Genomic DNA, 16,408 nt, shown 5'->3' on the forward strand with positions numbered 1-16,408 from the left:
ACACCTGCTGACGTCTTTTGACAACTGCTGTCTCCAAGTCAGGAGAATACCCTGGTGATTTTAAAAAAGTGTTTTCGTTCATCTTTAACTTCAGTATTTTTAAGATCACAGTTGGTAAAGCATCATCTAGTCACATATTCACTTTTGAGCTTTGTTAAAGAAATGTAAGTAAAACCTACCATCATCCTATAATCACAACATAAAGGTGAACATTAAATGAAATGTGTATCACTTTGAATTATAATCAAAAAAATACTTCTAACATGTACATTTCTGAGCAATGACTCTAGGAAAGCCTTACTTTAAATACACACAGATGTAATATACATCTCAATTAGTATTAATGCACACACTATTTAAACTGAAATTTGATATAAATATATTTGTAATTTATGATAGTTTGACTATGAATCCTGTTCTAAAATAAGTGCATTCCTAGACTTCCTGGACCTTTTCTCTCTTAAGTATTGCCATTGTGCCAAATGTTAAGTGACTTCATAGGAGGGGTGTGAGCAGGAGATTTTTAAGGAAAAGAAACATAGAAATAGGAGGAGATAAAGGATAAGACAAAAATGAGAACAGGATAGATGAAAGAAAGAAAAAGACAAATTAATAGAAAGTCACGGAGAAAAAACATTAGATTAAGAATAAGCTACAGGAAAAACTGTGGAGGAAATAAAGAAATGGAATGTAATTGGCTTAGAAAAATTAGTAACATAGACTGAGATCTGTTAGAAGATACCTTTACCAGTTGTGAACTGCCACTGGAACATTAGAGAACCAAGGGAAATAATACAAGAAAAAGGACACAAAAAAATTCAGAATGAAAAAAAAATTAATAAAGAAATAGTAATTTCTCAATTACATGAAAAAACAAGCTCAATTTCTGTTTCAAAATAGTTTAGAAGAATACCCCAAAAAACACCACCATGATTAGCAAAATTTAAATACCATGGAAAATAGGTTGTTGAGAACATTAGACTTAAAAGAAAGGAAAAAAAGCTAATACAACTGCCTCACATCAACAGAGATGATAATGTTACAGCAACTGAAACCATGCAAATACAATTACATGGGGTTTAAAAGCTTAATCTCTAAATAAAACCAAAAAACATACGGGGTAAAGGAAAGAAGATAATGTGAGAGATGGATTTATCTAAAGTAGTCATAATTATCATAGTTATAAATAAATTTCAGTGAACACGCAGATCATTATGATGTGTTATTCTTTGTAAGGCAAAATATTGGATAGTTCTTAAAACTGCATACATACTTACAAAAAGATACATTAACATTGTGCAGAACTTAGTTGATAAACTTTTAACAAGCTACCTAAAAGACTAACTGAATTTTTATTACATTCAACTCGTTTTGATTAACATGGTATTCTTTCAAGGGTATACGATTGAAGTAAAAAAACCACAGTCGAGCACAAAAGTAGTTGAGGGAGTTGAGGTCCTATTTCTAGTTCTGCTGTGTGGTGAGGACTTCTGCATATATGTTTCATCACTCTGAAGGACTAACAACTGTTCAGAGATTGACTCTTCAATCATGAAATCTTTTAACTGATGCAAGAAACCTCACTGGTTAAATGCTCTGATCTGGCAAGGTCTCATTGGATTGTTCTAACTGATCCTTCTGGCTTATAGAGTTGAATGTCACTTGAAAGATACAGTCCTATCCACTTTCACCTAATATACTCAAAAGTAAATGTAGAAGTACTACGAGACTAATTTTTCTCATTTTGGAAAGTAAGTTCAGGATATCCTGAGATATAAAAAGAGAAGCAAAGCTTTTTTTGAGAGTGTTTTTTCTTGGAGGATTTCTCAGTTACATAATAACTGTAAAAAGGAAAAAAGTCTTCAAGCTGAAGATGAACAGTATTTTTTCCATGATCCTCACCTACCAAGAGGAAGACTCAAAATTAATTTTAATTAACTGTAAATATACAAGGCTTTTAATGTTCACAAAATCACACAAAAATTCAAAAGGCAAAAAAGATGCAAGGAAAGTACCTGCGACTATCTGTATTTAGGAACAAAGGAACACATAAGTCTGCACATGAGGAAGTATATTAATATTACTTTAGAAAAGATATTTGAATAAGGTACACAGTGCTGCTGCTAATGTTCAGTTCACATCAAAACACGCAATAAATGCCAAGAAAATACAGATTTGCGGGTTTAAAGCAAAATGTACACATAAAAGATAATACCTGGTGATCTCCAAGGAAATGACTTCTCAGTAGAGCTGCAGAAAGAAAAAAAGTTATCACAAAAAAGAACCACATATCTAGTTTGAATTTCTTCTTTATTTTTACATATTTTTAAAACCAAAACATATAAAATTGTACAAAAAACAGCAAAGTTTCAATATCCCTTGTAAATAATACTCTGTAGCTCTTTATACCTGACAATTCAACCTTTGGCTATTGATTTTTATTTTCTATTTATCATGGGAAATTCCCTCTAACTCACTGTATCGTAAATTATCAATGAGCGTGACCTCTCTGCAACAGGACAGGTAAGAGCATGTCTTATGATATGCACTTCTTTTTTAAGGTGCGATGATATAAATAAGATAGTATAAAGTAGAATTTCACAGTCATGTGCATATGATTAGCAGTAAGCAAACAACTTCAAAAACAGGAGCATTCACAGCTCATGGTAGGGTCTAGCAAAAAAGTTTGGGAATTACAGTTCTAGAGCATTTTGAATCTCCGAAAATGCAATTTGAATAAATGAACAGAAATGGAACCTGCAGATATTACTGCTGTTTCACTTCCTAGTTTTCCAGAGGGAATTTTGATCCCTTGTATATGGTAAGAAGTGAAGACATCTGACATATCAAAACATGTCGACCGCTAAGCACAAACAGGTATTTCCATTATCAAGGTTAAACAGATGCCTTAAGAAACAACTATTTTACAAGATTGTCTTTTTCAAATTGTTATTTTACACAAAACTATCTTAACCATTTTGTTTCTGCTACAAGACATTCTTTCACATGTTGATACAGTACTAATGCACGACTCTGCAGATAGAAAATTCATCCATAGATTATTACATTTTTCCACTATCTCCTTGCTCTATATATCAATTATCAAAACTCGGAGTATTAAATCATTTTGCAATGATTATAAGCTAGTATTTTCCAAATAAAAATCTATTCAGAAGAAAATATGGGCAACTCCATCAGATTTTGTCTATATATCCGCATGCAACTGTGATGTTGGATAAGATGCATATATTACTGAATTAGTATTATTATTTTACCTTTCTACCACAGCTACCAATTATAAAAAATATTTTAGCACAGCAAAATCACCACTACTAGATATTTTGTAAAATAGTAAACATAAAATAATCATCAAGGAACTTTTTTGAGAGACAACAGAGTTGCGTATAGGAGCATTAAACATGCATACTAGCACAAACTAAACTAAAATCCAAAGAAATTAAGAATTCAAATTCAAGCTTCAAGCATCTGATAGCCAGCTAGGCAGTATCAAAATTTTTACTATACATCATAGACTGTGAGAGTGAATGGCCAATTTTAGAGTGTTTTGGGATGCTACGCTTATTCTCTCTTTACAAAGCACATAAACCAGGATAGTTTACTAGGCTGAAACTTGGTGTGTAAAGTTACAGGTGAAGAACTCCACACGGAGGTTCTCCTGGCTCATCTCACAGCATCTCTTTACTCTACTCAGCAGTGCTGAGGCTGCACCTGGAGTACTGTGGCCAGGTCTGGGACCCCAGTACAAGAGAGACCTAGAAAGACTTAAAGAGTATCCACCATAGAGTCAGGACCTCTCTGCAAGGCTTCTCTACCTTCAAGGAAGAGTAGAGAAGTATGGATATCTCAAGTTTAGGTAACAGTGACATATATTACTGAAGACAGAAGATGCGTACAGATTTTCCTGAAATCAATATATTCCAACCCCTGATGTTCTTCAGGGGTCAGCACTGATGCCAGTATTACTTAACATCTTTATTGGTGACAGGGACAGAGAGATTGAGTGGAGGGAAGGGATGCCATCCACAGGGACCTGGACAAGCTTGAGAGATGGGCCTGTGCAAACCTCATGAGGTTCAACAAGGCCAAGGGCAAGGTCCTGCACTGGGCTGGTGCAGTCCCAAGCACAAATCCAGGCTGGGCAGAGAATGGATTGAGAGCAACACTCAGAAGGACTTGGGGGTGTTGGTGATGAGAAGCTCTACACAAGGCAGCAATGTGTGCTTGCAGCCCAGAAAGCCAACCATATCCTGGGCTGCATCAAAAGCAGCGTGGCAGGCAGATCAAGGGAGGTGACTGTCACCCTCTGCTCCACCCTCGTGTGATCCCACTTTCGGTGCTGCATTCAGCTCTGGAGCCCCCAGCACAAGAAGGACATGTTAGAGCAGGTCCAGGGGAGGGCCACACAGCTAAGTGGGGTGGAGCACCTCTCCTGAGAGGAGAGGCTGAGAGAGCTTGGGTTGTTCAGCCTGGAGAAGAAAGGGTTCCAGGGAAACCTTATAGCAGCCAGCCTTATAGACCTTCCAGTACCTAAATGGGGCCTAGAGGAAAGCTGGGGAGAAACCCTTTATCAAGGCACGTAGCAATAGGACAAGAGATGATGGTTTTAAACTAGAAGAGGGTAGATTTAGGTTAGACATTAGGAAGAAATGCTTTACTCTGAGGGTAAATGAGGTTGTTCAGAGAAGTTATGGATGCCCAATCCCCCTAGAAGTGGTCAAGGCCATGCTGGATGCAGCTTTGGGCAACCAGGTCTAGTGGAAGATGTCCCCACACAATAGTTAAGATCCCTTCCAACCCAAACCAGTCTGTGATTCCACGATTCATTTTGAGGATCCTTTGCTTTCTTGGTGTTCTTACTGCTGTTTCCTAAGTATGTGCATTTCTTTTTAACCCCTTTCTTAATTTCAGATCATTTCTTTGACACCTTACAGTTTTATTTCAAAGCTTATTATGTTGTAGACACAAAACTGAACTAGCGGCTAGTCTGGAAAAAAAAAACATAAAGGGAAAAGGTTTCATATGAAGTCATTGTGAGACAAAACATACAAAGTAGCACTAGCTCCATTTTACATTCTTCAAGCAATAGCTGTCAGATAAACACTTTTCAGCTTTGGATTTCAAAGTTAGAAAAGGTGATGAACATTCATCTCAAACAGCTATGGCAGTTTAACAACCTGGCCACACTTCAAAGGCAGAACTGGCTGGTTCAGCCAAATCTCTTACAGTACCCATCCCTGGGATGAAAACGGTACAATTTTTTTTTTTTTAAATTTAATTTTAATTTAAACACAAAAATTTAAGAAAGTTGTAATTTCTAATTTTTGTTAAGTATTATACTATTAAAGGGGGAGGGGAGGGAATGGTTTATTCACAGGGTTGTGTGCTTGTTGCTTAGCCAGAGATACCAGTCCAAATTTAAGCATCAGTTAAGACAGAATGTTTTGTTTTACCAATTTTTTTTTATCTTCAATTTTAAGTATCTACATCAAGAATTCATTCACAGTTATAAGCAGTATGAAGGCTTAAAGATGTAGATAACTGGAAATTCTTGGCAGAGAAAGATTTGAAAAATAAAGAGGGGCATATATTAAAATCCATAGGCTGTAACACACATTACTAGTAACTAGCAACCACCAAAATCAGTACAATGTGATTCCATATTTTTGATGACACAGGTTAGCATAAGTTTTCACAAATGTTATGACTAAAGATAAATTTTCAAGCTAATTTCCAGTCCTTTTCAGCTGAACTCCTGCACCCACTCTGCAGTCACCACTCAGAGTACTATAGGCACCTACCAAAGTGCAAGAGGAGCAAGCGGTCCTGTGACTTGCCGGGACAGGTCTTCCGCTGATAAAGGTGAGCACTAGAGCTCTGGGTAGGATTTGGGAAGCTGCCCCTTGGGGACTACACCCAAATTTGGCCACCTATCACAGGACGCTGTTGCAGGCTGAATCCCGATGCAGAGCAGCGACACAGACCGGCTGGCCCTGCAGGGGAACAGCCACCCTGCAGCGGGGCACTGCCTGCGCCGGGCACCACTCATTCAAAATGCAGAGGTCTCACACGTTTGACCGTCCTTCAAATACTGCTTTAGGTGAACAACACACCATAGTAACTACCACGACAAGCACCGCCCTTCCAGAGCTTCAGCTGTAAGAAGTTTTCAGCGGCTGAGTGGATAACACGTCCTCCTGGCTCATCACCACCACCCAGCAGAGCTTGGGGCAGTGTGCGCAAGCTGCTCGACTCAGCTGGCGGACGGTCACTTACTGTATCTCGGTCTGTGGTAGCTGACTGTTCACAGGAAAACTAACAATCTTAATTCAAAGCTCAGTCAATTACTGGATAAAAATGTAAACATTCACATATGTAGCTCGCTCTTCAATTTATCAGCAGAGCACCTCACCAATAAACTGCATTTCTTTTTTAATATTTGAAAACCAGCAATCAAAATGCATAAAAAGCAAAATTTCCCAGTTCTACTGGCATTCAAAAGCTTTGACAGATCTTCAGAAATGCTTACAGTCTGCATACACAGAAAACAAACCAAAATACGAACACCAGAGGCGTAACAAGAAAGTTCACAATTTTCGTTTATTTTCAGTGTAGAAATGCAAAAATCAGCCTTCTGAAATTTCTGTGGATTCAAGACAAGTGATAGCATACTCTGCACTTTTAAACAAGCAGCTGATGCTGCCTGAGTGTCACTGCTGAAGTGCCAAAGGAAAGACATGGTATTCAGCATTACCGGCCTGAAGTGCTGCCTTCTGTATCTCGTTACTTGCTTTGAGCTCTCCCACTCACTAAGCTAAGCATCTTAAAAAGACTTATTAAATGATGGGTTGACTGGTCATATAGTGACTCTTCACGTCCTAGACATTAGAGTAGGGAACTCTATAATGCTTCCTGAAGACATTTGGTAAACTACAACTCATAAAATACCTAATATATTGCATTGTCTAAAATTTTAATAGCTTTTGATGACCTAGAAATGCTGCGGAAGACTCTACACTTCAGAAAGAACAGCTAGAGAATGTGAAGACTTACAAAAGTCCTGGGCATGGAATACTTGGATATTGTGTGCCGATACGTGGCACAGAAGAATTTGCACAAGAGTGAGACTAAGAAGATGTAGGCTGCTGTTACCTCTGCTCCTAAGTATAATGCAACATTATTTACGAGTTGAGTAAAAAGCAAAAGAATGTAAAATAAATTTTAAAAAACTTTCAATACATAAATCTCAGTTATCTCTTTCTACTTTTTTGTTGTTTGCTTGGGTAAACAGAGTATCTAAGCAAAGCGCCATGAGAAAAAAGAGAACGAGTTCCTTATTTGCTTTGGTTATCAGATAAAAAAACCATAGAGAATCATATTCATTCACAATGAGCTAAAAGCATACATATAAAGGAAACAGAACACCACAGAAGATCCAAGTGAATACTTAAAAACAATCATCCTCAGAGGTTGATGGAAGAATCTCCAAACCACTCCAAGTGGTTCCTCACTAGGGACAAACTATTAAAATGTAGTGCTACAACTAAATATAGACTCCTAGAGGAAAGGATTCTCAAGGAACTTAAAGAGGTGTTTCAGGTGTTACCAGTACAACACATCAGTCCCTCATTGTAAACAATTACTTTTCTAGTGCTACCTTTAGAAGGTGCAGAAGGCAATATTGAACATATTAAATATTTGAGTTTTCAATTAGTTACTTGAAATCGATTAAAAACACTCGAGCTTCCATGACAGCCGCAAGCCAAGACAACTTTTGGAAAAGACAAGCCTACATCTTTAATCTACTTCAGCTGTTTGGCTAAAAACAGAACAGGCTTGCTGCTTTTTGTTCTTTTCTATTTACTTACATGTTCAAAAATGTCTTGCAAAGCCTATAATAAACTCATTTAAGATAACTGACTAGCCATGATAAACTCAAAAAAACAACTACAAAAAAACCCCACACCCATAGGATTAGAAAATTGCTCATACCAAAACAAACAAAACAAAATTAAAAAAAAAAACACTTATTTTTAATGTCAAAAAATATTTGTAGAGAAATTCTGGTACTACTTCTAGCAGCAGTGTTTAAGAACCTTTGCATAGACTACTGAAATCCGGAAATGAGATTAGTTTATTAAACACCTGAGAATAATTCACCTGGATGACTGAATGGGAAGCATTATGACAAGAAATGTAATGGATACAGGCAAAGATGGGAATATTTGGACCAGCTCATATATGACAGAGGTTTTATGTCCAACTTAACCACTAAGGAAAGTGTCTATGGACGTTGTTTTTGTTATATTTACATTCTCAGGACAGCCTGAAGAACTGAAAACCTAAAATCTTGTGTAGCAAGTAAGAAAACATACAAGCAGGAGACATCAATGGATGTGGGTACAATGAAAAAGCAACTAGAATGTAGGTTTTGAAGAAAACATGAAAAATATAGAAAAAATTGTTAATGTTGTTACACCAACTAATGGTTCTGGTCTTGTTATTCTTTCTACAAGGGAAATAGCTGAAATGGAAGATAAGAAAAATGAGTTCATTTCCTGAGACAATTTTAAAGTAAGGACATTTCAGAGTATAATCAAATGATACTGACAGAGGAAGAGACATTCAATGAGATTTTTTTTTTTCTTTAAACCTACAGGAGAACAAACAAGACTAACACAATCCATTCTTACATTCTGAAATCAGAATCACAAAATATCGTTACAGTCTGAAGAGTATTAAAATAAAAACCATACCTTTATATGCAATTATTTGTAATAAAGAGAATAGAAACCTTACAAATAGATAAGAGAGGATTTATAATACACTGACTCAGAACGTGAGGTCTAAAACAATCATGACACGGACCAACTTCTGATAAAAGGACATTCCTTCATTCTGCAACAGAGACAGTTACTCCCTCCAAAATGTTTCACATCAGCAACCATGAAGGGATCTGATAACTGGTTGTTTTATCTAACGTAAGTAGTTCCTAGCTAAATACTACTGATGTAATTAATCATCATTTTTTCTAAAGCGTTATCATAAATGCATCATTACTACAATGTGCCTCAACTTTTCTTCCGACAGCTTTACAATGATCAACTAGGACATCATGATTTGAAATTATTCATTACCCAGCTAAATAGTATTGGATATGTGTAATCCTGACCAAGGTGCTGGACCAACCTCTCTTATGAAAAAAGGTTGAGAGAGCTGGGGCTGTTCAGCCTGGAGAAGAGAAGGCTCTGGGGTGACCTCACTGCAGCTTTTCAGGGTTAAAGGGGACTTATAAAAGATGGAAAGTGACTCTGCTCAATCAGATAATGTCAGGACAGGGGGGAATGGTATTAAACTAAGAGAAGGGAGATTTAGATAAAAGGTTTGGAGGAAATTCTTCACTCGGAGGGTGGTGAGGCACTGGCACAGATTGTGGATGCCCCATCCCTGGAGGTGTTCAAGACCAGATGAGGCCCTGAGCAACCTGACCTAGTGGGAGGTGTCCCACCTATGGCAGGGGGTTGGAACCCTTCCAACCCGAGCCATTCTGTGATTCCTATGATTCTATGATTATTTTGCACTGAAGCTCTGCAACAAAGAAAATTAAAGTATATCTTTTCTTTCTTTTAAATTAAATATAGGTCTTCAATTGATTTATTTTCAAATTCCAGTAAGTGTAACATTAGTGTATATAAACAAATAACTAAAATTCCTACCTAACACCCCCGTCCCCATGCCCCTTCAAAGCACATACTCATTATAAAGGTAAACTTCATGGTGCTTAACATGTGCCATTAAAGTTTGGTGACATCATGTATGCAAGCAATTTCAAATACACCTTTTGGAAAGTCTGAAACAGGATGTGTCATACAAACAACTGAACATGAATATCAACAAAGTAGTTTCTGTAAGAATAATGAGTGAGCAGAGGTCAGCGCTGTGGGGACAAACTTGCTGCTGCATGCCCTGGAATGCCCGGAGCACGGGGGTGGTGCACCATTTGGAAGTGTCTCGCCCATTACTTACTGCTCCTCAAGTGGAACAAAAGTTACCCAGCACAGAACGATGATGCGCTGACTTTCAAGCAAAACCACTTGCCCTATTTACAATCGTTATAAGCATTCTGCCACTTGTAGAAAAAAAAGAAAGAACGTGAGCATGAAATGCAATACATGTTCATCTCAAAGAAAACGATCAGTGCTCAATTAAAGAGTGCAATATGTTACAGAATCACTTTGGAATATTTTATAGTACTGGAGAAAGAGCACATAGTATTTTAACCCCTTTTTTCCAGTACATAAAGCAAAGAAAATACACCACTGTAGTAGCTAAAACAAATTTTGTTTTACAAAACTCAAAAGACTTCAGGTAGGCACATTACAACTCAAATTTGATCAATTCAGTATATTCAGTACTTGAAATGTTATTTTTTGACTGTTTACTATACTGCCAAAAGGACCCGTATTCTTTAAATGATCATGTCTAGTGTGCCTCTAATGTCACGTTTTTTGTGCTATTACGAGTGCAGTATTTTACAATCAAATTAATAAATATGAACCCTTTGGTTCCCCAAAACCTCCAGTTTTCAAGAGCTGCACACAGCAACTCATGAAAAGAGTAAGATGAATCGACTGTGTGCGAGTCATTTGGCCAACTCCCACCTGAGAGGTTAAGCAACGCGTTTTTATAAAGCAAGTCTGACTGCTGACCCCTGACACGTACTGTTATCTACCTGCATCAGCATGCACTCCAACACACCTGGCAGCCCAGAACTGAATCCGACTGAGTAACACTGCAGATGGAAAGGGAGCTGCAATGCTGTCTGTATCTGGGCTTGTATGGGAGGCTGAACAGCCTGGTGGCTTCCTCATAGAAACTTGTGCATGTTAAAACACAACACAAGAGGTAAAAAGATAAAACTGAAACTTTGCATTGTTTTTCCCAGGCTGCCATCTCCAATCTTGTAGTGTGTAATGCGTGAAAAATATTTAATACTCACATGCAATGGGATGGCATGAAATATCTTAGAAAAGCTTGAGGACAATACCCATTTATAAATATAATTATGAGAAGAAAGCATTTTAACAGGCAATAACCTACACGTACACAAAAATAAAACCATTTTGGAATTCAGGGCAGTTGAACTAGTGCTTCCTTCTCCACCCACATTACAGATCCTTCGTACATGCGGATCTGCTGCTGTTGTCAACTTTCATACTCCTGTGGAGAGCAAAACAGCCGACTACTACCCCTATGTGTTGCTTGCATTTAGAATATAGTTGTAACACAGGCTTGCAACAGCCTAACAAATATAAACTGCAAGTACCATCAGTTTGTTTTGCTTTGTTCATGTGTACAAAGCAACAAATACATTTTTTATGGACTAGCAGTAACAGAATGAATGATTCCTCAGCAACACGAGTCCTTCTCAGTTGAGCTCAGTAGGCTGCAGTCTCACCATCGGTGCCTACCTCCAGACAGATTCCTCCAGGTGCACAGTTGCAGGCCATGCCTACATCTGCACGGAGTGTGCTCCATCTTGTGTGAGCATCTAGGCTCACAGCCACAAAGACCACATGAGAGGCCACAGGTACTAGCTGCAGAGATTTAACTTGGTTTACGCCACTGATGTTGCATTTCCCCATTCTCTCACCAGCTGTTAGGAGACTTCTCTTGAGCTGGCACTTGTGCAACTGGGTGATGAGCTGGCTCAAGGGATGATGTGACTGAAGCACAGAAGAGCTAAAAGCCCAAGCTGCAACAACCCAGATGGACACATACTGCCACGGATGTACCTGTGACTTGGGGTCAGCGTCTGTTTGGCAAGCAGCACTACCTCCAGGCCAGTGCTGCTTTGCCAGAAACCAGTTTAGAAGTGGTAAGTTAGAGGCATTGCCACATCACTGAAGTCAAAAAAGCCTTCAGCTGGACTTCCGACATCAAATGCTCCCAAACGTTTTAACCACATTAAAGGAGATTAAAGCATTATCTTTGAAACAAAGCATTGTTGATTTGCTCGGGGCAGAAAGCCTGAACAAAGGGAATAAAGAAGGGTATGCATCTTATACTGCCCCCCTGCCCCCCTCCCAAATAAGGCTGTATTAGAAAATTCTTGTATCTGTCTGGGAGAAACATTATCTTGCTGCCAAGATGCTTAACTTTCCTGTGTGTCTTTGAGCAGGCTGTTCACCATCCCCAAAGCATTCAGTTTCCAAGCTTCTCTATGCCTCAGACGCCCTCTTCATGTTTTTTAATACCTTGTAAGCCTTAGCAAGACATTTACATCACCCAGTTTCGTGAAACACAGTTTTATATATATATATATACACACATATACATACATACACACACACACACGCATGTATATATATATTTAATACAGGTGTAAGTGTTGCAGTTGCATTCGTGTCTGCCATGACACTCCTCTAAGCTACTGTTTTACTTTGATTCTTTCAACAACCCTAACTCCACTGGAAGCTATGCAGAAATGGAAGCATCTGATTCCAATTCAGAATTTTTCTTTCAGCTTCTCACACATCTCTTAAAAAGCACAGCCACATTAAAGAATAAACCAAAATATTAACCAAAGACACACACACATCTCAAAGTTTTGACCAAGGCAAGTCATAATCCAGTGTCCCTCAGTTTTTAAAAAAAAAATAGTGTAGCATTCTTATGTTTATGAGACTAGATTCAGCTGGGATAAGAAAAAAATAGAGAGAGTAGAACAGCGGTGAGAAGATAAGGGTGTCTGTAAAAAAATAAGATTATAATTAATTTTTATGTGAAAGTGTATTAATAACTACGGAAAAATGAAACAATTTTTATGGCCCTGAAAACAAGTGCTTCGGGAGTTTACCTGGAGTCACAGATGTTCTCATACCAAAATATATAACAAACCAATTTAGATGCTAATGTTTTCTCCCCCTACACTTTCACCACCTTTTTCATACAAACATTGCTTAGCCATAAAGAGCAAATAAAAGAACAAATGACTCTGAGAAACTATAAATTATGTTTTTCATCTTGGTAAATGATAAATGCATAGTATCTAACTCATTGTGTAGATGCTGGTAATTGTACATTACTTCAGAAACTACACAATTTTATTTGTGGGATAAGCTATTTATGTTCTCTACTTCCCCATACAGCAAATTCAGAAAACATTTTTCCTTGTATACTGCTCAGGCAAATTCTCTGAAATCGGATATTAGGAGATTCAAGACTGAATGAGAGGTATCTGTAGGCATAAATTATAATAATAGAGGCTTTCTACTTATTCTTCCATAAGAACTTATTGTTGTTTTTTTTAAGCTTTCAAAACTGAAATCTGAACCGTAACTGCAGAAATGTTTGGATCTGGAGGAAGGATGGGCAAGCAGGAAGGGTATAAAACAGTCATCTTGTCCAAGGAGTATTTCTGAATATTTCAAAGTTTCTCAAACAGAAGTTCTCATGCTAGGAACAACATTGTCAAATGACATCTTAAGCCAAGTAATAAGATGTATTGAAACAACTGTGTTAGCTGCTACACAGGATTTTAAAAAATTATTTATTTATTGCAAATAATCATGTTCCATTTCTTAAGGTTTTGTGGGATCAACTTTCTATTTAATTTGCAGAAATGTGCATCATTACCTCAGAAGGAAATACTTCAAAATGACACCTAAATTTACTGCTGAAAGATCACAAAAAAAAAAAAAAACAGTAATCAAGGAAAAAAGATGTATAACGCTCAGAGCACATTCTGAGCATTGAGATGCAGGTATAAGTGTTTCATAAGAGAACGCACTGTTATCAGCGCTTTCAGAATCAAGAGCTACCAATCACTTAACGTATTTCAAATGAATAAACACCCAAATACATTTAAGAGTTTAAAAGTTTGCTAAGGAATTGAAAAAAAATCATACTTACTATAAAAATATTAATGAAATTTTAATGAAATGCTTTTAATGAAATGCTTTGCTACAGTTATTATCATTATACATTAAATATATCAGGCATGTTTCACACTGCTTAAAATATGCTAACAGTAAAATTACAGCAAGATATTCCCTGAAAACAAATGTAATGAGGAAGTATATTTAGAAGAGCTGGATGAAACTAGGCAGCTAATTCAGGAAAAATGAAATTGTAAGGATTACTGCATTTAACTAGCACTGTTAGTTTGATACAAATATTTATAAGTCTACTGCATTTCTCTTTGGCTGAATCTTAAAAGCAAACTTTAACATAAAGTACAATTAAAGCTGTATACACCCTAGACTGAGAATGTAATCGATGATTAAAGAGGTCTTTTAAAACTGTCTCACAACTCTTTATAGCAAATCTACATTCTTTTATACTTAGGATATTAATGGAAGGTGAACAACTATCAGTGGAAATATATGTATACAGGACATAAGAAGCCCTTTAACTCATGGGACATATGAAAGTAAAGTCATCAGGACTTGTACCTTGTGCTGGCGATACTTGGTGATTCTGCTCCAAGCCTACATCTTTCTAGCTGATTAGCCACAATTTGCCTTTCCACTTCCAGTTCTCTGGTAAGTCTTTGAAATTGGAGCTCCTGAAATTTCAAAATAAAAAGAAAAGCATTCTTGATGTTAAAAAATTGGTGTGGATTAAATCTGAAAAAAGTCAGTTTCATCACAATCACGTTTCTTGTTTTGACTTCTCCTTAGTGGAATAAATTATCAGATGAAAGGGGGAATTTAATGGTTCTTTAAATCAGTGGTTCACGCAAATTTAATCACCTGTTACAAAAAGAAAAGTGTATTTAAGCATTTGTGGATTTTATTCCTCCCACAATTAAAATTTTTGGTATCTTCTTATGTTGTCACTATCTAACAAAATTAGTGCCTACAAAGTCAGTCCTCAATTTCATTTATAACAGAGGTGTACTATAAAATATTGCAGTCTACCCTTTCCAATTGCAAAACTTCCAATCCTAAGCTATACTGTGTTCTGACTTCTATATTCAAAACCACAGAAATTATTTGAAACTGGCTGCAGACAGATGTGTTATTTCACCATTTCATATTTCAGCTTTTGTTATATTTTGCAGTCAAAAGTATCAAACCTCAGCCTTTATAAAATCTGGAACAGCTTTTGGAACATAATACTCCCAGGAAGACACGGGAAATACATGGAGCTACAAAAAAATCTTTGTGTATTATGAAAATCTAGAAATACCTTTTTTTAATGAATATAATATTTTGAAACCCGTACTGTCATCAGGGGATATTTGTGAAGTTTTACTCCACGGTTAGGTTTTGTTAACGAGAGATAAGTATTCTATCAGAGCAACCATATTATTTTTCAATTTGTTATTCTCCATTCCCATCATGTTAAATAAACTGTTCAATATTATTTAAAATAGATGCACATCACTATTTGATAAATAGATCAATTTTGAAGGAAGTCAAATACAACACAAGCATTCCTTTAATTTCAAAAAGTAAATGACTAACGAGCATTCCCCCACCCCAAATGTATCTGATGTAATTGTATTACACATTAGTTGCCATATCACAGAAGTCACTTTCACTCACAGACTGTAGTTAATGCAAACAATTATTTCATACCTTCAGTTACATGGAACAGGGCTTAAATACTTTATTTTCCTTAACGGCTCCTGAAAGAGATCTCTACTTCTTGCAGCTCGTGTAGCTGTTCAGCAAGAGCAAGCGCAGCTCAGCAATGCACCTGTGGCTCCCAGCAGTCTGCAAGAACCTCTCTGCACCTCTCAGCTCCAGCCAGGGGGAGAGGTCCGAGTAACTGTGCTTAAACACTACTCTAAAACCAAGATTCACCTTGCAGAAACAGGGGTAAAGTTTCTTCTCTTGACTCCTGCAATGAGATTGCCTCCAAATAGGAGGCTAATTAGCACTGATTTCATCAGGAAGCCAAATAAAGACTATGGCAAACAGCAGCTGCCATGCTCCTGAAACTGCTCCGTAATTAAATAATAATAATAGAACAAAAATAAAAAGCTTCTTCTGAAGGTGTGATTTGAGCACTATACAACAAACTGGCCAGTTAAAGATGCGTCACAGAAGTTACTGCCCCTCCCATAAGGCTCAAGTGATTGTAGACACTTCCAAATACTTCTCGCTGCTCAATAACCAAACTGAATACTTCCAGATACTCTAAATATTGTCCATCAAGGCTTTTTCCCTCCAACATGATGAACTTACCCACTACTGCCATGGGACAGAGGCATAGAACAGGATCAGGTTGGATAGTACCTTAATGATCACCTCGTTCCAACTCCTGCCATGGGCAGGACACCACCCTGCATCATCCAGCCTGGCCTTGACCACCTCCAGGGATGGGGCATCCACGGCCTCTCCGGGCAACCTGTGCCCGTGCCTCACCACCCTCTGAG

The 16,408-nt window shown here is 37.4% G+C and overlaps 1 protein-coding gene across 9 annotated transcripts in view; it reads right to left on the reverse strand.

Annotated features, from left to right (window-relative positions):
• The window catches only part of PKP4 (plakophilin 4), a 91,031-nt gene that overhangs the window by 40,504 nt on the left and 34,119 nt on the right, over positions 1-16,408 (reverse strand). For 8 of the 9 annotated variants that reach the window (XM_068686874.1, XM_068686876.1, XM_068686873.1 and 5 more), the window contains 2 exons: positions 14,475-14,587; positions 2,216-2,250 (listed from right to left, as the gene is read on the reverse strand). In XM_068686874.1, coding sequence (XP_068542975.1) covers positions 2,216-2,250; positions 14,475-14,587 — 148 coding nt within the window. The remainder of the gene's footprint in view (positions 1-2,215; positions 2,251-14,474; positions 14,588-16,408) is intronic. The other variant, XM_068686877.1, reaches the window with a different exon arrangement.

The sequence above is a fragment of the Anas acuta genome, chromosome 6 (genome assembly GCF_963932015.1).
Source record: "Anas acuta chromosome 6, bAnaAcu1.1, whole genome shotgun sequence".
Classification (NCBI taxonomy): Eukaryota; Metazoa; Chordata; class Aves; order Anseriformes; family Anatidae; genus Anas; species Anas acuta.